Raw genomic sequence first — 23,662 nt, 5'->3', positions numbered from 1 at the left:
AACACTTCGTCATGTTTGAAGCGTTAATGTTTTAACGTTATGCTATAGAGAACTACTCCACGGTCGCATGACTTCAACGTCACAACCGTTAGCTTCAGATGTTCTCTCACAAGCTAGTGAAACCGTAGCATAAAAAATAGTTTATTAACCTAATCTATAATCTACAAGAGTTTGCAGGAGCTCTGAACAACACGACTAGAGGCTGTGAGGCGGACTAGAGAGAGAGTTCCCCTCCGTAGTCTTAGCCACTTGTTAGCAGCCGCCTTTTTTAAGGACATCTTCAAAATTCACAAGTGGAGGTATTTACTGACATTTTCTATGTTGTACAACAAAATCTCTTCAGCTCGTGTTAACTACAGACCTTATTTCTAACATTCGAAATCCTCATTGAGTTTGAGAGAAAGGCCTCATGAGGGTTTTTGCTTATGTTAGGACAACACAGCCCTGTTTATTTTTAGCTAAATGGTTTATGGTATTAACACTGGGCTTGAGTTTTCTATAGGAGACTATGAGATGCCCTGCGGACTGCGAGTCAGCATTGCTTGCACTGCACTGAATTGCACTGAACGGAATTCTCCATTCATGACCAGCTGCAGTGCTGCGATGTGATGACTCTACCCCTAATCTGGAGAGTGTGTGTGTGTGTGTGTGTGTGTGTGTGTGTGTGTGTGTGTGTGTGTGTGTGTGTGTGTGTGTGTGTGTGTGTGTGTGTGTGTGTGTGTGTGTGTGTGTGTGTGTGTGTGTGTGTGTGTGTGTGTGTGTGTGTGTGTGTGTGTGTGTGTGTGTGTGTGTGTGTGTGTGTGTGTGTGTGTAACACCGTCTGGGAGGCTGGGTGTGTGCACAAGCTGTTTACTGGCATGCTCTTTATATAGTCGCTGCGTGTGTGCATGTTTGTCTCTCGTCAACTTTCTCCTCCACTTGTTTGGAGTTGCCACATGAGTGTGTAATTGAAGAGGGAGGATAGTCATCCAGATGTTGGAATATTTGGCAACTGTGTTTTTTAGATATTTTTATCTACCTTCTTAACCCTGAGGTCCTGGGGGGATCTGGGGAGGGGACAGACTGTGATGATGTTTATGGTCTGGGTACCACGGAGTCTCTTTCAGACAGACAGTCACATCGGCCTCTAGCGACTGGAACAAATCCTTAAAAGGACCCTTTAAAGATCACAACAGTTTAGATGTGAGTTAATGTAATGATCCTCCAGAAAAGAAATGAAATCATGATGCAGCACTTCTCTATATATGTACATCAGATCACATGTAGCCCAACAGCTGTAGTAACCGCTCAGTCCTATGAAAACATCAGAGGATATAACAGGAACACAAGGAGAAATAACATGTTTTTCTAAATGCATGCTCCCTCTACTGGTGAGAATTTGGAAATGCCAATATGAAACTTGACAATGGTGTATTATAACTACAAAACTCCATCTCTTCTATTTTTTCCAGGACTACTTAGCTCACATTATCGATATGAGTAACCTTCCCATAAGGCCAGAGCAAGTGTGTGCCCTGTTTGGAAACATAGAGGACATTTATGAGTTCAACAGGTGAGTCACAAAGACAAATACAGACAAACTGCATTGAAATGTATGTTTTCTTAAATAATCTCCAATAATACACCGTTTATCAAAGAAAAAAACTGTGAAAATAGACATTATTGTCAACATTTGAACTTCTCGATAGGTTCTAAAAGTTTCTGTTAGAAATGGTACCCAAGGGTGGTCGGTAGCGTAGTGGGTTACGCAGGCGCCCCATGTGTAGAGGCTACAGTCCTCGCTGCAGCTGGCCCCGGTTCGAGTCCCGCATCGGACGGCCCTTTACTGCATGTCATTCCCCTCTCTCTGCCCCCTGTTTCCTGTCTCTCTTCAACTATCCTGTCCATTAAAGGCATGATAAAAAATACATAAAAAAAAAAAAAAAGAAATGGTACCCAAAACAGCTTAAAATTGTGATTTTATTGTCAAAATCACTTTATTCTATGTTTCAATTAAAACATCGCCAAAGATAAACTGTTTCTAATAACTAGATCCTGTTAAAAACATTAAATTCTGCTCTTCAGTGACACTGTGAATCCATGATTGATTCAGCTGTGACAAATCTGTTTACACAGAGCAGAGAGAAGAGGACAGGAGAGGTTGCAAGTCGAGGTTCTAAAAATGTAAATATTTCAAAATGTATAGCATCTGGAGACCCAATGTTTTCCAATGTTCATGACACTTGTGGCCACTTGGAAAGGTATTGTATAACTTTTATTTTATTTCAATTTTTTAAAATGAATCTTACGTTTATCTTTTTTTCAATGTTAGAACTTTTATTTTGCACAGAAGACATTTTTGAGTTGTTCACACTTCTAGCCAAGATCATGCTGATTCTGTAGAGTTGCAGGACTTATAGATTATTATTATTATTATTATTATTATTATTATATTTTTTAGTGAAATTCAAGGCCATAGTCAGTAAAATGTAAAAAAGAACACAAAAAATGCCCTGGAACTGCTTGTTGGGGTAAAGACAGTATAATGTTTAGAGAGACACCATATTCACATTCATGGTATTCTGGCAAAGACTGTAATCATTCAGAGATGCAATTACTGCATTTGTGTTCAATTGCCTTTATAGAGTTCTTTCCATATACTGTCATATGTATGCAGTATAAGTTAATGAGGAATGTTAAGAATTCATGTTTTTATTTCACTCTCTGCTGTTATTTCTGTCATTGATACAAAACGAATGCAATGAGAAACAAAGTAGCACTTTCCTCTCCACTAAAACACACTTTTGCACATACCAGAAAGCCGGGGAAATGGCGGTGCAGTGAGCTTTACATTTATGTCAGCGAGTACTCATTGCTGACCACACTGCCTGCCAAAACACACATTAACATTCCTCTCTCCTCTCACAGCAAGGAGCCTCCCTGGTAATGCCAAGGCTGTCGTACAGCTCTGAACCACAAATGGGAATGATTTGTTTCTTATTACTTTCTAATGAAACTCTAACCAGCTGCACAGGACTGATTCTGACAGATTTTGAATCCAACCTGCCATATGTTTCCCTTTTCTGAGAGATTAGGCTTTCTTCTTGTCATATTGCATCGGGAGGCTATCTTTTCTTTAAGTTAGTGAGGAAGATAGTGATACTGTCTTTAATCACAGCATTGTTTAGGTGAAGAAAGGCCTGTCAGACTGTGAACAGGTGCCACATGTTTACTTTATATTGCAACAGACTTGCCCAATGGAAACTATACATTTGGGTAGGGAAAAAATTAGTTTTTTTCCCTAAGCTGTCTCTTTGGGGGAATAAAAATAGCAGCTGTGCTGTCTATTAACCCTCTTAACATCAACAAGTCAAATCAGGAAATCTCTTTTTGCATTTTACTCACTGTGCCCTTGTATTTCACTGCAATATATAAAATGTATATATAAAATCTGTAAGTCCTTCTATGGAATCAGCACAATCATGGCTAGAAGTAGGAACAACTCTTCTTTTGTGCAGAAGAACAGTTATAATGACATAAATCATAAAAACAGATAAAGTACTTTTAAATAAATGTAATACATTGTATTTTATATACAACACTGTTTAAGTACCCAGGAGTCTCTATATGTTATTCATATTGAATTATGTGCATTTTTATGACATCTCCTGTCCTCTCCTCTCTGCTCTGTGTAAACAGATTTTCAGTGAATATTTGTCTCATGACCGTTCGTCTCAGCAGAATCAATCATGGCTTCACAGTGTCACTGAGGAGCAGAATTCAATGTTTTTAACAGGTTCTAGTTATTACAAACAGTTTATCTTTTGCAATGTTTTAAATGAAACATAGAATAAAGTGATTTTGACAGAAATATCACAATTTGAAGCTTCATTTCAGTCACTTTTTCTAATGGAAATTTTCGTAACCTATGATCCATTCAAGGACTATCGGAAAATTCAAACTCAGATGATAAGGCCTGTTTTTACAGTTTCTTTCTATTATCAACTCTGTTTTTGGCCATCTTTCAAAGAAAACATATGTTTGGTTGGGTTTCCGAAGGTTAAAGCCAACCATGGCAGAGAAAATACAAAATTTAAAATTTAAAAATCCCAATGCCGGTCAATGCTGGCCACCTTGATCCAGAGGTCCCACACTGACAAGGACAAACCACTTACTATACATACTGTACTGAACACTATGTACTTTCTTTGCTGTAATTCAATTTCCTTGCTCCGCTTTGTAATCTTGGAGTGTTGATAAGTCACATTTGACATGAACATTAACTGATTAATTGATAAACAGCCCTTTCTCTTTATATTACTTTCATTGTAACTTCTCTTCCAACCTTAAATATTGACAAAGTAATGACGCGGGGTGAACAAATGTTGACAATGTGTCCGAAACAAATCTTAACACCATTGAGATTGAGACCATTGTACCATGAATGTGTTTTAGCGAAGCCTCATCCTCTTTGATCTAACTTATGGAATGCTGTGTGATGAATTGTGTTTGATCTCGTTATGTTAACTGAGCAGCTTTTGTGCCGTGATAAATGGTGATGTTCAGGATTTTTTAAAAATGTTTTTAATGCAGTTGTATTTTTCCACTCCCCTTCATGTCTCTCAGTCATGCATATTTCAGTGAGGTGATGTTACACCACGTAAAGGATTATATGACTGCTGTTTTGGTTTCCCAAGCTCTGAATAAAGCTTGTTTTTGATGGGCTGAGAGCATGGAGAATTCCAAACCAAATGCATGTTCTTTCACGCTCTGTCTGAACGTGCAACAAGGTTCAAGTTTCACAGTATATGCTGCCATCTAGTGGAGAGTTTTATTTTTTCTTCCTCTCTTTATTGAGTTATACAGTACTGTGCAAAAGTCTTTGGCAGGTGTGAAAAAAATGCTTAGAAGAATTGATGCTGGTTTGAAGGCAAAGGGTGATCACACCAAATATTGATTTGATTTAGATTTGTCTTCTGTTCACTCACTTTGCATTTTGTTAATTGATAATAAAAAATAATATCAAAAACTATAATTTTTTTTACTTTTGAAAGCATTCTTATTTTACAGCATTTTTTCACACCTGCCTAAGACTTTTGCACATTACTGTAGATATCATGCTGCAGAAAACCAAAGTAGACATTCATATATGGCTTATTACCCTCCTTTATCTGATCCTTCTGTAAAAAAAAACTTTATAACAGAAAGTTCACAGATGTAATACAGAAACAAATGAGGATCATCAGCGTACATAAAATACTAGTATAAATATAAATCTTAATTAAAATGAAATGCATAACACTTTACTGTCAGCAACTGAACTGTGCTTTAATGTTATGTTAATTTGACGACAAAGGCAGTTTAATCTTAAATATTTTTTATTGTTGTTATTTCTGTTTTAAGCCACTTCCTAGTCTTGGCTTTTCTATCAGCTGCACTTAATATCCTAAATAGATATTCAACTTGAGATGTAACAACTCCATGTAAAAGTATTCAGATCCCTTACTTCAGTAAAAGTACTAATACTACACTGTGAAATTACTCCACTACAAATAAAAGTCCTGCATTCAAAACTTACTGAAGTAAAGGTACAAAAGTATCAGCATCAAAATGTACGTAAAGTATCAAAAGTAAAAGTACTTGTTATGCAGAATGGACCAACTCAGATTGTTTTATGTATTCTAAATATAATTGTATTATTATTATTGATGCATTTGTTATGTTATGTGGTTTCATTCAATAAACATGTGTAATCACTTTGAATTTATCATGTTTTGATATGTTAAATCTTGACCTGAAAAGTCCTGAAAAAAACTACAGTAAAAAGTACAATATTAACCTCTTAAATGTGGTGGAGTAGAAGTATATAAAGTTAAAGTACAAGTATCTGAAAATTGTACTTAAGTACAGTACTTAAGTAAATGTACTTATTTTCTTTCTACCACCTACAGTCATACAGGTGTAATGTACTCGGCCTAACATTCCTATCTTTTCAAAAACTTTTCCTGTTGGAGTTTAATCAAAACTCATGAATGATGCCAATCCAGCAGCACTTAATTTATTCTAAATAAAATGTAGCAATTCCTGCAGGAAGGTTACCAAGAAATGAGGTCTCTAGTTTAAATCTACCTTCAATACTTTTTGCAAAACATCTGGAATTGCCTGTCAGCGAGTAGTTAATGATGGACAAACCCAGAATATGTGAAAGTGATTCAGAGGAGCTAAGCTGTCTCCAGCAATCAGAAGATTTGCTATGATGACTTTTCTGAATTGGAGTGAACGAAAAACATAATTTTTCCACCGAAACTCTCCATAAAGCTGAACTTAAGTTATCACATTCCTCTTCTGTTATAACTAGTATTTCCTCCCTTTTCCATTTTCTTTGACATACAATCAGTTGCATTTTGTTTGTTGTAGACTTCTGTGAAGTTAAAAACAAACGCTAGTGGAGAGTTTTCATGTCAAAGATCAAATCTGGATGGATTTACTTCCTGTGTTGTTTTCTTCTGCTTCTGTTTTCCCTCCTAGACAAAAGAAGAAGTTTAGAAAATCCACTAACACTAAACTTTATCTCTCTGTTGTGCATTTCAGTGAGCTGCTGCAGTCCTTAGACATGTGTGAAAACGACCCTGTTGCCATCGCTCGATGCTTTGTCGATAAGGTGAGAGGAACCGTCATGTTCATGCTGGTTTACTGTAATGTCAATTCTCTGCAGAAATAAACCCTTTTGATGTTTGTCTCTCCTCAGAGTGAATACTTTGAAATATACACTCAGTACTGCACCAACTATCCCAAGTAAGTAGCTGAAAAAGTGTCTTTTAATTAGACTTTTGTTTCTCTGAGAATCAGATTTTTAAAAATAATTCTCTGCTGTCCTCCAGCTCTGTGGCAGCACTCACAGACTGCATGAGGAGTAAAACTTTGGCCAAGTTCTTCCGGGAGCGTCAGGCTGCTCTGAAGCGCTCGCTCCCTCTTGGCTCCTACCTGCTGAAGCCGGTCCAGAGGATCCTGAAGTATCACCTGCTGCTTCAGGTACAGGCTTCTGTAGATTTATGGTTCTGTTATTTATCAACTATTAATGGCTAGTTCTCAATCATGTGACACTTTATAACTTATTACGCTGTACATCGCATGTGAATGGTTCAACCCAAGAGTGATTGTCATTTTTCAAGGTCTTTGAGACTGCCAGAAATACAACGTTTATTGTAGATAGAAACTGTAAAAACAGGCATTATCATCAAAATCTGAATTTTCCGACAATTTTCCTCGAACGGATCCTAGGTTACTAAAGTTTACATTGGAAAGAGTAACCAAAACAAAGTGATATTTCTGTCAAAATGACTTTATTCTAAGTCTCATTTAAAACACTCCAATAAGAAAGCATGTGGAATAACTAGATCCTGTTAAAAACATTAAATTCTGCTCCTCAGTGACACTGTGAAGCCATGATTGATTCTGCTGAGATTAATGGTCATGAGAAATATTCACTGAAAATCTGTTTAAACAGAGCAGAGAGGAGAGGACAGGAGAGGCTGGAAACATGACAATACATCAGTATATCAAAATCAATGTATACATCTGGAGACTCAGTTATTTCCCCAATATTCATGACACTTGTGGGCACTTGTATTTTATTCATTTTTGAGCCTAGAGGCTAAAAGCAAAAGCAGACAAATGAATTTGGCCACAATTCATTAACTCATTCCCTGTGGAGGTGACCTTGTCAGAAATTTCAACTGTCCCTGATCTCTTTCTAAAGGAAATTGCAAAGCATTTTGACCCAGATGAGGAGGGCTACGAGGTGGTCCAGGAGGCCATAGACACCATGACCGGAGTGGCCTGGTACATCAACGACATGAAGAGGAAACATGAGCATGCTGTCAGAGTGCAGGTCAGACGGGATTACCACACGTACGGCAACAAACATGTATTTTTGTCAGTGCTATGCACTGCAGCTCTCTCTGGAGGTAATAATGTCCAAAGCAAATCCATGAATCTTCTAGTTGAGCATTAAAGAGAGGGCTAAAGCTTTTAAATGATTTCCTTTATTATTTAAGGGCTACAAATTAAAGCTGACACATGGCTGGCATTTATTTTCTTTCATGCTGAAGGAACATTGGGGGGTATATTTGCTTTTCATCTGCAGGAGATACAGTCTCTTCTGATCAACTGGAAGGGTCCTGACCTGACCACCTACAGCGAGCTGGTGCTGGAGGGAACCTTTCATGTCTTGCGGGCGAAGAACACCCGTACGCTTTTCCTCTTCGAAAAGATGCTCCTCATTACCAAGAAAAGAGGGGAACACTATATCTACAAGACCCACATCTCAGTATGGTTTTTGAAAAATGTTCTCATTGTTTTTGCATGACGGAATGATCATGGTTTCTGTTAAATGACACATTTACATCATTAACATGTATCACTACATTCCTTGTGGTTGCAGTGTTCCACCTTAATGCTACTTGACAGCGCCAAGGATCCCCTGCTCTTCAGTGTCATCCATTTCAAGCATCCCAAGCAGCCCCACACAGTGCAGGTAAATGTTAACGCCAGTGACTGTCGACCATTTCCTTTAGAATATATATTATTGCATCAGTTGTGCAGAAATATCACAAAACACCTGCACTCTTTTAGTATTAATTTAATTTCTTATAATCATACAGTGCAGAACATCAGATTTTTTTTGCCGTTTTATTTCTTTCAGAAGCTGTAGCAGGTTCTATGTGTAGCCACAAGCCTCCTCTTTACATGCGTGCCTGCTTTATAACGATAAAAGCAGTTTCAGGCAAAAATCACATAGTTTTTCAGTCAAACAGTCTGTGAATTGCATGAAACTGTGTCTATTCTTCGTGCATGTGTGTGTCTGGTGTATCTTTATTAACGTCAATGACTCTTTTATAAATGGTAAGTGCTTGTTGTTGCAGGCCAAGTCGGTGGAAGAGAAGCGTCTCTGGGCCCATCACATTAAGAGGCTCATTCTTGAGAACCACAACACCATCGTCCCCCAGAAGGTAAACAAAACTGTCTGTCATGCAGCAGTTTTATTCTTCTGCTGATGAATTTCCTCGTATTTAAATCCTGCTGTGTTTTTTCCTCTAAAGGCAAAAGAAGCCATCCTGGACAATTCTAACTGTAAGTGCTGCACAGAGAGAAATGTTTGTGATGCTCAGGCTTTATTTAACTGTTTCCATAGCAGCTGCTCAGAAAAAAGGAGTATGGTTAATTTTCAGTGGAATATATGGAATGCTATTGAATTTACCAGGAAGGCGTTGCCCCATAACCCATCTATCTATTTGGAGAAAATTGTTTTTGTAATTGCGGCTCTGAGTATGATGACGTGTGCTTCTGCTGCTCAGATCCAGGAAAGTACCACTACAGCCCTGAGAGGCTGAAGAAAGCAGAGTCCTGCCAAGCTGATGACTTCCATCTTGGAGGGCGAAAAGGGAGAAGGAGATCAGGTCAAATAAATAAAAACACTCATACATTGTTTTCTTATTAATTTACCCTTAACCCTCTGAACCTTGTATGGTTTATTTAAAAGGTTGTACAGTTTATTTTAGAAAGAAACTGTAAAAACAGACATTATCGTCAAAATCTGATCTTTCCGACAGTCCTTGAACAGATCACAGGTTATGAAAGTTTCTGTTAGAAAAATAAACCAAAAAAGAAGCTTAAAATGTTGATATTTCAGTCAAAATCACTTTATTCTATGTCTCAATTAAAACATTGCCAAAAATAAACCTTGTGGAATAACTAGATCCTATTAAATCCATTACATTAAATTCTGCTCCTCAGCGACGCCATCTGCTGAGATGAACATTCACGTGACAAATATTCTCTGAAAATCTGTTTACACAGAGCTGAGAAGAGCGAACAGGAGAGCTTGTAAAAATGTAAATATTTCAATTTGTATAGCATGTTGAGACACAGTTTTTTTTTTCAATATTCATGACACTTGTGAGCACTTGGAAAAGTGTTGTAGAAAGAAATTCCACTTTATTCCATTTTTAAAGTGAAATACAAGGCAACAGGGAGTAAAATGTAAAAAAAAAAAAGTGCAAAAAACACCCTGAAATGGTTTGTTGGGGTTCAGAGGGTTATGCCATATGCATATATGGCATAATACATTTTGCCTTTTTTTTGTATTTTATTTTATTTGAACATCAGCTCCTACAAAATGTCTATGATAAACTGTCTATCCAGAAAAATGATACCAGGACTTATATTTGAACTATAAAAATATTCCTCCAGATTGAGCCATTTTCTCATGTTTGCCCTTTGAGGTAAATATATTCTATGTTCCTGGCTTCCATTAGACTTAATTCTGCTGTATTAAGGAGCTCTGTAATACTGGATGCAATGCATCAAAATCAATGTTAGTCATTGCTAATGCAATGCTAATCACAGACATATCCCAGTCTGTGGAAAAGAAAACCCGGGCAGTGTGAAAACAAACTGGTTATTTATGGGGTTTAAATTTGTGAAGCAAATTCATATTCTACAACAATTCTACAGCAGACGCTTTTATCCAAAGAGTCGTACAAATAAGAGTTATTACATCACAAGCAAGGATGAAGTCAAGAAACATAGCAGAGTAAGTGCCGTTAAGTGCGGGTTAAGTTTGAGTCCATTAGGACACAAGTGCTTTTAGGTCGCAAGAGCAGTCAGTGCAATACTTGTTGTAGTCATCATATTTAGTAGTTATGATCCAGATTAAAACTGGTTAAAAAATGTCAGTGGAAGTAGAAAATAATATAAATATTCAGTATTTCTGTATCAATGGTAACCTTCTAAGATAACAAGTGGTTGTTTCTTCTTGTACTGCACAAAAATTCAGTGAAAGTGCATAATAAAATTTATTTGTTATTAATATATATTAATATTTTATGGCAGCTTTTTAATGTAGACCTTTTGCTGCTTTTTTCAATGGATGCATAAATTGTAATATTTGTAATATGAATTGCATTGCTAATGATTATTTTAACTTACACTTTTTGTCTTTACATTTTTTGTCTCTTCAGAGCCTGCAAAACAAATCATAAGGAACACAAGAGGTTGGTATAATGTCTAGTTTCTGTTGTTGTTTTTTAAATCACTGGATGTTCTGTCAGATCAGTTGGATCCACATTCAGGTTGCTGTCCAGTGAGCCCCAAAACCCCTTCCAGTACCAGAATTTTTTTGTGTCTGTGGATCAGGAGCTGCTTACATCTTCTGCTTTGTTCTCCCTCAAACACACCTGGAAAACAGATCAAAAGACACATACACGTGCACTGCCACCCCACCCCTCCGCCTCTCCCATAATGAAGTTAATTATATGCCACATTGGTGCGAGGCTTTGTCATACACAAGCTCTCTTCAATAGTCAGATTCATCCTCTGCCTTCAGATCCCATCTCGCTGCTCTCATCAATTCTAATTGGCCATATGAAAGAGAAAAGCTCTGTATTACTGTCCTCAGTTCTCCTTTTGCTCCCAGTCCAGATCAATTTTTCGACCCAATGTAATGAAGAAGCAATTTTCATGTCAACCTTCCCCTCTCGGTGAGGGAGTGGCTCATCACATCCTGGCTAATTGCATCATGTCCAGTTTGAGCCTCTGAGAGAAAGATGTTTCTAATTGGTATTTATCTAATCACATGGCCTCCCTTAAGTCTGGGTCAGATCTAACTACTGCCTCGCTCGGTCTCTGCAGACATTATGTCCTGACCATAATTGTACAAGATGCATGTGGTATTCAGGTTATTTTGTCACGTAATATTTGACTTGAGCATGCTTTTATTATTGTTATTGACATTCTCTTTTGTTCATCTCCCCTCCCCGTCTGTATCTTTGTTCTCCGTGCAGCTGTTTTGAAGGTAAGTGCCGCATTCAAATGCAGTCTTTTATGAAACCTTGATAAGCTTTTTCATTCTGTTGTGTAAAAGCAGTTTTTGGGTCAGTGTGCTGTGGTGAGATATGGTTTATCCAGCTTTGTCTATTCTAATTGCAAAAGAACTCAACCCAGAAATGAGAAAGTACAAACCTTATCTTTGCAGAACACACTTTGACTTGCCCTGGATTACATAAATCATATCTCACCCAAAGTTAAAGCAGCTTTATGATTATTTCATCACATTTACAGCATTTCTAATCACATCATGGCACTAGCACTGGCCTTGCAATAACAAACCACATCTATGACTTCACGCTACAGCATGCAGACAGTGAGGGTGCACTGCTGGGGGAGAGGTGCTCCCTTCAGCCAGCCTCTAGTGTCAGTACGCTGACCCCCAGTGTAGGCGAGCCCCAGGCTGAGAGGCCACGTGTGGAGGATCTGGTTCCCAGAAGGGACTCTCTGGAGAAGCTAAGTCTGGCTGATGGTGACCCGAGAGTGGACTCTTCACCCAGCGAGGGGGGGCAGGAGCTGGAGAAGGAAGAGGAGGAGGAGGAGGAGGAGGAGGATATAGTGATGGGAGACGACCAGGTAGCCGACTTTGCGAGCTCAGTGCTGGCAGCCATCTCCTGCTGGCACTATAGAGCCAGGGCTTTGCTTTCCACTCATTTCACAACGGTGAGGGTTTCTGCCACCCACGGGTTTTCCATTTCCACCCCGCTACTCTTTCTCCCATGCCTTTATCTTCATAAACACAACCAACTAACACCTGCTACCATTTGTACTGTTGAATGCCTCAGGTTAAATTCCTTCTATTGAAGTTCATGGACTGAAGTTCTCCCAAACTGCCAACTGTGAAGTCTGAAACATACGGGTGAAACTTTACCCTCTGAACCCCTTCATCCCAGATTAAAACATATGTTTTCTTTAAAAGATCGCCAAAAAAACACAGTTTATCATAGAAAGAAACTGTGGAAACAGGCGTTCTTGTCGGAATTTGAACTTTCAGACAGATCATAGGTTATGAAAGTTTCTGTTTGGAAAATCAACCAAAACAAAGCTTTAACTTGAGATATTTCTGTCAGAATCACTTAATTCTATGTCTCATTTAAGTTAACTTATTTAAGTTTGGAATAACTAGATCCTGTTGAAAACATTAAATTCTGCCCCGCAGCACTCTATGAAGCCAGGATTGATTCTGATGAGACGGTCACGTGACAAATAGTCACTAAAAATCTGTTCACACAGAGCTGATAGTTCAAATTGTTCAATATGTATAATGTGTGGAGACCCACATATTTTTTTCAAATATTTGTGACACTTGTGGGCACTTAGGAAAGTGTTATATATACATTACATTTTATTTTACTTAAACTATAATTGATCAGAGATTTTTTTTATGATTTATGTCATTATAATTGTTTTTGTTGCATCAAAATACAAGGCCACAGAGAGTAAAATGTAAAAAAAAAAAGGCGTCAAAAAACGCAGTGAAGCGGCTTGTTGGGGTTCAGAGGGTTAAACTTCAATGCATGTCTTTGCTTTTTTTGTCTTGTTTTGAGTTGGAGTCGTCCCACCGTGCACGCACTGTTCTGCTCTGATTGTATGTTTTCTCATTCATGTACTTCCTGTGTGCTGTGTTTCATAATTTTTTGTAGGACATGATTGATGTTGAAACCTGCATTTGCATTAGGACCAGTGGCTTAATGCACCCTGCTAACCGTTGTTTGACTTCAAAGGTTAATGTCCCCATCTAATTAAATTATCATTATAAAAAAATGCAAAAGCAAAAGCTTTGCTCTTTGATAATTACATTTCATAATCACATTCCCCCCTGAATATTAATAATTAGAAAGTCTTTGTTAAGTGTGATTGTTGTTAACCATTGTTGTAGATTTGTCAAGGCTGACCTTAAAACACATGTGGTCAAGGGGTTAAAGTGGGATTTTGCAGGTGGGGGAACTTTTAGGATCCGGTGTGTGTACAACTCTTCACATCAGCATTTACTTGAAAAGAAGATATGACTGGCATGTTAACTACATGCCAAATTATTGAAAGCACACAAGGCCTGATTGCCTCCTAAATTATTTTAGGAGATTCAAACAATCTTCATGGAGAACAATGAGGGCAAACCAGCATCACCAATCTGGTTTTTAACCCTCTGAACCACCATCCTGCTGGATTGAAACTAGTGGGTTTTTTTTTTTTTTTCAAAAGATCACCAAAAATACAGTTTGTTGTATAAAGAATTAGTAAAAACAGGCATTGTTGTTGGATTCTGAACAGTCTTCGGATCATCAGTTACAAAAGTTTCTGTTAGAAAAAGTAACCAAAATGAAGCTTAAAATTGTGATATTTCTTTTTTTTTTAAATGTATTTTTTTGGGCTTTTTCATGCCTTTAATGGACAGGATAGTTGAAGAGAGACAGGAAACAGGGGGCAGAGAGAGGGGAATGACATGCAGTAAAGGGCCGTCCGATGCGGGACTCGAACCGGGGCCAGCTGCAGCGAGGACTGTAGCCTCTACACATGGGGCGCCTGCGTAACCCACTACGCTACCGACCACCAAATTGTGATATTTCTATCAAAATCACTTTATTCGACATGTCTCATTGAAAACATTGCTGAAAAATTAAGCGTTTGGAATAACTAGATCCTGTTAGATCCACGTGACAAAATATTCACTGAAAATCTGTTTACACAGAGCAGAGAGGAGGGGACAGGAGAGGTGTAAAATGCAAATAAGTTGTTTTTTCAACATTTGACACTTTGGCACTTAGAAAAGTGTTTATACATAAATTCCATTTTATGATTTTATTTTTAAGTTTTTCACACTTCTAGTCATGATTGTGCTTGAAGGTTCAGGACTTACAGATTTTATATATTGCAGTGAAGTACAAGACTACAGTGTATTTTGTAAAAATAGCAACAAAAAAAAGGGGTTCAGAGGGTAAACTTATTATTCAAAGATACCAGAACACTGCTCTGGATCGTTCCAACCCACTTTAACCTCTGATTAAGTCTCTAGGAAGTGTTTATCCTCTATGACAGATTATTCTGCTTCATGCTGCCTCGCAGTGTGATCTCTACGATGATGTATAATAAAAACTCTTGCTCTTTCAGGATGAACAGATCAGAGATACTGCTGAACTGAAAGCTGCACCAAGAGAGGAGGTAGAGACTGGCAGGCAGGAGGAGAAACATGGGGATGTGGCTATGAAAGAAACTGTCACCTCTCAGGTACAAACTAAAGCTGTGTATAGATTTATACACCCACCCAGTCTCTGAGGCCACATGTGACATTTGTTAAAGAATGCCTGTCTATCCTTATGCCTTTAGTACTACTCAGTTTGTTGCTATGCCCATTTTCTAACCATTGTACATTTTGAAAGACACGTTCAGTCTATTTTCTTCTGTTATATAGTCTGTCTGCGAATGAGAGCAATCCTGAATTAGACATTTCCTACCTAATAAGTGCCCTCTGCCATGAGCGCAGCATTTCTCCAAGGCCTAAACGCGCGGTTTGATCGGGATCTGCCCAAAATTTTGCATTGAAGTGAATGGGACGGCCGAAAAAATGAGCGAAAAAGAACAATAGTTGGAGATTTTCAAACGTCTACTTCTCCGGCATAATTTCACCTAGAGACTCCATTTAAACTTTAAACAGTAGACACAAGTCTTGTGTATTGGTGTAGTAATCCACGTTTCGATAGGTCATATAGTTTTTTATCAATCCCTGTTCAATGACCATGATCATTTTTGGAGAAATTCTGAGATTATAATGGGTGTGTATTGCATGGAATGTTCGTGTCAGAGTGTGTGATGTCATCGAGTGTGGAGGGAGAGATAAAATTGTCAAAAAATACATTTGAAAACTGCGCTCCAGGCCGCAAATTCCACCCTACAGAAATAATTTATACATAGAAACGTAGGAAAATTTGTCTTCTCACTCACAATCCTCTGGTAAAGCTGTCAGAGTTATAGTTTGGGCGTAGGACGCACAGATGTGCCACCAACACGCACCAACAGCCTCATTGAGCACTGGTCCCTACAGTTATTGCTGTAGGGACCAGTGCTCGGTGTGATTGCCCCGTGGCCCTAATAATAATAATAATAATAATAATAATAATAAAAGCCACCACCTGGAAACAAATTTAGATTAATGGCAAACGATGGGGCCACATTGCAATGTTATCGTTTAACTCACTGCTAAGGAGTCTCTGCAGTTACACTTGTCACCAGAGTTCCATGTTATACATAGAAATAGGTCACTGTAATAAAGCTCAAGTGCATTATAAATTGTGCATGCTTTAGATTAAACTGCCTCAGTCCATCACGTTAATGGCTAACAGAGAGTGCTTGCTGTCATAATGTCACTTTTACACATCATGTCCACTTTACAAACACTCCTATCATGTTTCAGGTGGAAGTGGAGGAGCTGTGCTGTCTAGACTGCGTCCCTGAAGCGGACAAGAGCAATCAGCTGGAGACGTGCTACCCCCATCTCCCTGAGTCTCCGGTCTCTCCTCTGCAACGAGAAGCCGAGTCACCAGAACCTCAGGATACCTCGAGAGAAACCGGAGGGGAGGAAGAAGGGGAGAGTGACACCTCTGTTCTCCATGTGGAGGAGACGAGTGTGCTGACGAACGGGGAGCTCTCAGAGGAGGAAGAGGAGGTGCTTTCAGGCAGTAAGAGCATCCTACCTTCATCTGTGTTGGACCAGGCGAGTGTGATAGCTGAGCGCTTCATCAGCAGCCTGTCCAGGCGGAGCAGTCTGGTTTCAGAGGACTTGGGCTCCCTTGCCTGTCCATCACCCTCAATAGATAATGACGTCTTTAAAAGTCCTTCAGCTTGCATGGACCTGGAGCAGCAGACCCAAATGTTGGCAAGCTCCTCACAAGAGGCCAATCTGTCGACGCCTGCACACGATCCTGAACTGAACGGCCTCGCTGAAAGCGAACTCAGGTCCACTCTCTCTAAACAAGATCGTCTCCTCATCCGCAAGATCAGAAGGTACTACGAGCATGCCGAGCACCAAGATGCTAACTTTAGCATCAAGCGCAGGGAGAGTCTCTCCTACATCCCAGCCGGTCTGGTCCGGCACCTGAGCCGACAGCTCAACAGTGCTCCCCAGGAGGAGGCTGTCCCAGTCCATAGGAAAGGCCTCTCTCGGAACCGCCCCACCTCCTGGGCCGTGTTTGACCTTCCTGGCTTGGAAAGGAGTCGGAACACTGACACTCATCAAAAGGCTGAATTGGTGGAAGCCAAGGCTCGATCTCAGAGCGCCACAGATGCCCCTATCACAGAAGAAGAGTTCATCCCCTCGTCAGACATGCTCCAGGTTTGGCAGGACATGGAAATAGAGGAGAGCCAGAAAGTCCAGCAGGTTGCAGAGGAGGAACTTAATGATTTGAGATTAGACGCAACGCAGGGTACCAGCTCAGATCCTTCAGATGTTAGAACCCGTAAGCAACCACCTCCTATTGTAGAAGAGTCTGAAATAAGCAAGGCCTCAGAGGGCTCCTCCTTCTCATCTCCCACCACCAGCACTCCAGCAGTGGAAGGGGGATCCTGTCAGGACTCTACGTCTCAGGACAAGAGCCACAACAACCAAGGCCAGCTACCCAAGATCATTAACTTCCGAACCAGTATGGACGAGGACCAGATCCTGCAAGACATGGGGAAGATGAAAAACAAGGTGTTCCAGCTGGCACGTCAGTACAGTCAGCGCATCAAAAATAACCGACCGATGGTCTGGCAGAGGAACCGAGAAAAAGCAAATCAGCAGGGCTTCAAGAGTATGCCTGCAGTCCATGAAGAACAGATGCAACTGAGGAAAAAGGGTAAATAGTATGCAAATGATTCTATTGCAGTAACCTACCTACCTACTGCTTTAGCTCAGGAAACTGAAAAGCATTTTTTGTCTGTTTTTGTGCAGGTAAACTCAACCTGAAATTGCCCTTGAACACTAACGATCAGGCAGTCATCCATGAAGAGCGTTCACCCAGCCCGGTCCAGACCCTGAGCTCAGGAGCCAGCTCCCAAAGTACAATCACCTGTCCACAAAGCCCACCATCAGAAACGGAGGCCTTCCACTGGCCTCATGTGCAGGAGCTGCGCACCAAGTACACGGGCCCCTCCCGCTCAAAAGTTACCCGTAGTTGCACGGTCCCAAACGGGGTGCTGGAGAGCTCGATAGACCGGTTTTATAGCTGCTCGCTCAAGTATAGCAGCTCCTCTGACCTTCACAAAGCTCTGACGGACTCCCAGAGGATTCAGTCTGAGGCAGGACACAGAGATAGGTGTCCTGTGGTGGAGGACTGGGCCCAGCCTCAGCCCCTGCTGTGCAGGTGGAGCTCCTTGGACCACATGCTCGGACCTCTGCCCCTCCATGAAGTACAGAACCTTCAGGAACCCATGAGGACCCTCTGCACAGCCAGTCAGGTGTCTCTGATCACAAGAGACACAGGCAAAGATGGGGACAACGTCCTCCAGGAGGGTAGAGACTGCGCCGCAAAGTCTACTGCCCTGAGTTCAGGGAAATTGACAGAAAGTAATCTTGTGAGAAGCTTACGGGAGAAGTTCCAGAGCCTAACCACAAGCTCGTGAACATTTTTTAATTTTCAGGGAAACATTATCTTCCAGTAACCTGATGCTTCTTTTCCTCTTTTTCCCCACAAAAGAATGTTGTTTTCAGTATCGGGGACACGGTGATGATGTCGGCACCACTGAAACATAAAGGGATATTATTGGTCAGTGGTGGAGGCCAAGAGGGGAAAACATGTTGTCTTTAAAAAGGTATATTGCAATATTTGTACATTGGATACTTTTCGGTACAATACAAGTTTTTGTAAAAATGTGTATATATTCCCCGTATTAATCGAAGATTAGTTTCTACTTTATTATTTTATCCCACTGTTGGTGATTCTTGCTATAACCACTAGAGCACTGGTATCATGTAACCATGTAAACTGCCAGCTGGAGTTTCAGGGGAAACAAAAAAGGAGCTAAAGTGTCTGACCGACTGCACACCAAAGAGGCTTTCCTAAACATTTATTGACTTTATTGCGTGTGGTCACAGCAGTATTTTGCTTCCACGTTCACTGTAGCTGCTTTTAAAACTTACATACTGTATCACTGGAGCTTTATTTTTCACAGTAAGTTGTATATTTTCTTTAATGTTATTTATGAAACTGTATATTTGGGAGATTGGCCTCATGTAAATACTGACCTGCCGTAGCAACTCCTTTTTACTTTTGCATTTCAGAAAATATATTGTTTCCCATATTTTCAATAAAAACAGAAATGGATAAGTGTCCATGAAAGTCCACTCTTTATAGTGTCATGCATTACAAACACAGGATGTCCATCACAATAGTTATATCTACAACTTGCATAATCCAATGGTTATATTTCTATTATATGTTATAATGTCTCAGTCTTTGGCCTGTCCCCATTTCTTTACTTTGTGCCTCATCGCTCCTCCAGCTTGTGACCCGGAAATCCATCTCAGCAATCTATCTTCACCCTCAGAATCTCTGCAACGTCATTATAACTGTGTCATTCTGCACAAAATACATTTTTAGTTGCTCACACTTCTAGCAATAATTTTGCTAATTCAATAAAACTGCAGGACTTATATATTGCATTGAAATAAAAGTCCACAGTGAGTAAAATTTAAAAAAGAGTAATAAAAAGGGTTAAATATCCCTTTAACAGTATCACACTGAGAATGTAGTCCCAGGCTACATTTAAAGTTTAAACTTTGAATATATTTGTTTAAACTTTGAATAACTGCCCTGTACGACTTTCTCTTCCTACGTCATCTCCACCTCTCTGAGATCGGTGTACTTTAATTTGCTATCCGATTCAAACTAGAGCACATGAGTGTCTGTGTAGTGGCAATTTTGTCCGAAAAAATAACAAAATTAAACTTAAAACAAACTTAATCAAAATACCACTGATGCACCATGAGCGTGTGGTGTACGCAGGCAAAGAAGGTGATGTCCATGCATGATTGATAGATCCAAAGGTTTATTTTGTCCATTGCGAGCAAGCAAACAAAAGAACAAAGAAACATGGCTCCTGCTGCCTATATTCGCGCTGGTAAAAAACCATAGGCCCACCCAGGTGCATGACGGCCCTCTGCCTACCTACCTACCTATATAACCTCAGGTGTCCACGGTGCCAATCCAAATTCCATAAAACCCACAATATAATATGTAAACTAAATATGCTAAACAATAATGATGATTAAACTAAACAATTAACTAGCAAAACAAAATATTATCAAAATAAACAAACGTCTAGAATAATCAAATAATACTCATTGTTAATAATAAACTAAACAGACAACTAAATACTAAAAAGAACTAAATAGCTCCAACACTCCGGCCCCTAATTGTGCATTATATCACAATTAAAATTATCTTCAGAAAAGAAGAACGAAAGGAGCTATTTCTGCAACGTGAACTAATAATCAGAAATATTCCTTGTCATGCATTAACTTTGAATAAATTGTCTAAATTCTTGATGTATCTGCAACAAAAGGTTAGACAGAGAGAAAGAGAGAAATGTAGAGTTAGAGAAAGAGAGAGTCAGTCCATGATGTTGACTGCTGCTTCCAGAAGCAGACAGAGCTTTGTCACAGGCCTCTCCAGAATGCTGGTCCTGGTTTGAAGACGCACGGAGCGTACCAGTCCCTTTGCATCTGGTCTGACATCCAAAACTTTCCCCATCACCCACGATCCTCTTGGAGCTGTGGCGTCGGCAACAAGGACAATATCTCCAGGACTGAGGCTTCTTCTTGGCCGTGTCCATTTTTGTCTCTCTTGCATCATAGGCAGATACTCTGAAATCCACCTCTTCCAGAATAGTTCAGCCATGTATTGTATTTGCTTCCACCTTTTCCTGACATACAGATCATTGTGGTCAAACAATCCTGGTGGCATAATTGGCTTGCCCTTCAACATTAAAATGTGATTTGGTGTGAGGGCTTCAAGGTCACCTGCATCATCTGACACTTTTGTGATGGGTCGGTCATTCAATATTGCCTCCACCTCACAGAAAAGAGTCTGGAGCCCTTCATCATCCAGAGTTTGCTGCTTCACAACTGATGTGAGAACACTTTTAACTGAACGAATCAGTCGCTCCCAGATACCACCGTGATGAGAAGCTGCTGGTGTGTTGAAGTTCCATTGTATGCCATCCTGGACCAAAGCCCTTTGAATTTTGTCATGATTCAAAACAGTCAGATTTCTTTTTAGCTCTCGGCTGGCTCCAACGAAATTTGTGCCATTGTCAGACCTGATAGCTGAGACTGGACCACGTCTACAGATGAACCTCCGAACTGCATTTATACAAGAGTCTGTATCCAGTGTATGTGCCACTTCTAAGTGCACAGCACGGCTGGTGAAACATGTGAACAGAACTCCGTATCTCTTGAGAAGACTTCTGCCTCTTTTAACATCAATAGGGCCAAAATAGTCAACTCCAACATTTGTAAAAGGAGCTTTGTCAGGCAGCACTCTCTCTTCAGGCAAGTCTGCCATCTTCTGTTCGACAAGCTTTCCTCTGTTGCGTCTGCAAACAACACAGTCCGATATGACCTTCCTGGCAACAGAGTTTGCATTAATGATCCAGTACTTCTGCCGTAACCTGGACAGCATATGATTTCTTCCTGCATGTCCTAGTTGATGGTGGATATGACGTAAGATCAATGTAGATACATGCATGTCTTTGGTCAAAATGACTGGATGTTTGGATTCTGATGGCAGTGCTGCTTTACTCAGTCGACCACCCACTCTGAGGATTTCATCATCCATTACTGGGTCCAGTTTGTACAATGGACTGTCTTTGGGAATGTTTTTAAAGCTACCTTTGAGTGAGGCAATTTCAGCTTTGAACTTGTGTTTTTGAACATACAGAATGATTGACTGCTCTGCTTTAACCAGATCTTCAGGAGTCAGACTTTGACCTTTGAGCACGACTTTAAAGCTCTGAACTCTTCTTTCCACTTCATGTACTTGAATCTTCAGATGGTCCTTTTTCAGGCCTGCAGAAGCAAGAAACTCCTTTCTCCTCTGAGCCAACATTATGAGAACGTCCCTGATCTTCAGAAACCAAGCCACAGATGTTTTCAACTTAGTCCAAGAAGAAAAGTAGCAGATAAGGTGGCTGGTGGGATTTTCCACATCCTTGACAATAGTGTTCACCATGAAGTCTCTTTTGATCTCTGGGTCATCTACAGAAATCACATCAAGATCCACATTCATTTCAGGCCAATCCTCCTTTGTCTTGGAGAGAAACTCAGGTCCATTTATCCATCTTCTGCCTTTCAGAAAATCCTGAGTTTTCATTCCTCTTGAGGCCTCATCTGCGGGATTCTCCTTGGAACACACATATCTCCACTGATCAATATCTACTGCTTCTCTGATGACAGAAACTCTGTTGGCAACAAAAGTGTGAAATCGCTTCGTTTCATTAGAGACATATTTAAGGACTGTTGTGCTGTCCGTCCAGAAAACTGACTTCTCCAGCTTAAGCTGCAACTCCTTGTGCAGCACTTTATCCACTCGAACAGCCAGAACTGCTGCTGTGAGTTCCAGTCGTGGGATTGTAGTCTGCTTGAGGGGTGCAACTCTGGCCTTTCCAACACTTTTTTTTAGTTGGTCAGCAGGCACCATCTCAGCATATCCTTGAGTTAACATGTCATTTACAGATGAAACATATTCCTCCTTAAATTGACTATTCTTGTCAAATTTCCTTTTCAAGCTCTGGAGGCGCTGTTCTGCAACACAGCGGTTGTTTGGCAAGATGGGATTGCTCTGTCTGAAAGGTAAGTCAATGCAGTAATGGTCTCCAATTAATTCTGTTGAGCGACTCACAACATTCATGAACTTGATGTCTTCTCTGGACATTTCAATCTTCTCCTCTGATGATCTTTCGTTAAAGTCTTGGTTATACTGTTTAACCAGCATCTCTTGAAGGTGTTCAACAGAGATTCGGTTAGCTGTTACAGCAGGGCAGCCACTCTTACTCCTACTGCTTCCGCCACGAAGTGGACCATTAATGACCCAACCGACCCTGGTTCTTGCTGCATAAGGTCCTTCATCCTGGCTATTTATCAGCTCCCAAGGCTCCATTACTTTTGGGGCATCAGTTCCAATGAGAAGATCGACACCTGAATCAATGTTGTGGAGCTTTACATCCTTCAGATAAGACCACTGAACAAGATCCTCTTGTTGTGGGACGTTGAGTGAAGAGACAGGCATGGTTCTTTGAGTCAAAACATCAGGTAACTGAATGAAATCATCTGCATTCACACCAGACACTTCAAGACCTGACAGAACATGAGCAGTTACAGTCTTCTTTTGACCCATTGTTTTTAACAGAATACTTGTCCTTTCACCTCTCAGGTTCAATTTTCTTGCCAGGTTCTCGGTACAGAATGTTCCTGAACTCCCTGGATCCAAAAAGGCATATGTCTGCACAGTTTTGTTACTCCTCTTGTTCTTGACTTTAACTGCCACAATTGGAAAGATGGAATCATCTTCACAACCGGCCCCAATATGGCCGCAAGTTTGAGATGTTACAGTGGAAACACTTGGAGAGCTCACAGTGGGTTGGGAGTGTTCGGAGGATGTGCCTCTATCCTGCCGCTCTATGTGGAGGACTCCCGGGTGCTTTTGGTGACACACATTGCAATCCAAACGACTCCTGCAGTCTTTGCTTATGTGGCCTATTTTCAGGCAACCAAAACAAACTCCTTTTTCCTTGATGAAATTGATCTTATCTCGATGTAACTTCATTT

The 23,662-nt window shown here is 40.2% G+C and overlaps 1 protein-coding gene across 1 annotated transcript in view; it reads left to right on the top strand.

Moving 5' to 3' along the window:
* The window catches only part of LOC131988249 (pleckstrin homology domain-containing family G member 3), a 47,665-nt gene extending 28,506 nt beyond the window's left edge, over positions 1-19,159 (top strand). Inside the window, exons 4-19 of the mRNA XM_059353348.1 lie at positions 1,452-1,552; positions 6,571-6,640; positions 6,728-6,774; positions 6,861-7,011; positions 7,739-7,870; positions 8,126-8,308; positions 8,423-8,515; positions 8,904-8,990; positions 9,081-9,111; positions 9,336-9,437; positions 11,001-11,033; positions 11,823-11,833; positions 12,172-12,528; positions 14,974-15,090; positions 16,274-17,693; positions 17,789-19,159. Coding sequence (XP_059209331.1) covers positions 1,452-1,552; positions 6,571-6,640; positions 6,728-6,774; positions 6,861-7,011; positions 7,739-7,870; positions 8,126-8,308; positions 8,423-8,515; positions 8,904-8,990; positions 9,081-9,111; positions 9,336-9,437; positions 11,001-11,033; positions 11,823-11,833; positions 12,172-12,528; positions 14,974-15,090; positions 16,274-17,693; positions 17,789-18,459 — 3,606 coding nt within the window. The 3' untranslated portion in view covers positions 18,460-19,159. The remainder of the gene's footprint in view (positions 1-1,451; positions 1,553-6,570; positions 6,641-6,727; positions 6,775-6,860; positions 7,012-7,738; positions 7,871-8,125; positions 8,309-8,422; positions 8,516-8,903; positions 8,991-9,080; positions 9,112-9,335; positions 9,438-11,000; positions 11,034-11,822; positions 11,834-12,171; positions 12,529-14,973; positions 15,091-16,273; positions 17,694-17,788) is intronic.
* Positions 19,160-23,662: the final 4,503 nt, after the last annotated feature.

This window comes from Centropristis striata, chromosome 16, assembly GCF_030273125.1.
Source record: "Centropristis striata isolate RG_2023a ecotype Rhode Island chromosome 16, C.striata_1.0, whole genome shotgun sequence".
Classification (NCBI taxonomy): Eukaryota; Metazoa; Chordata; class Actinopteri; order Perciformes; family Serranidae; genus Centropristis; species Centropristis striata.
The sequence above is the reverse complement of the archived record's forward strand: the minus strand, read 5'-3'. Positions and strand labels throughout refer to the sequence as shown.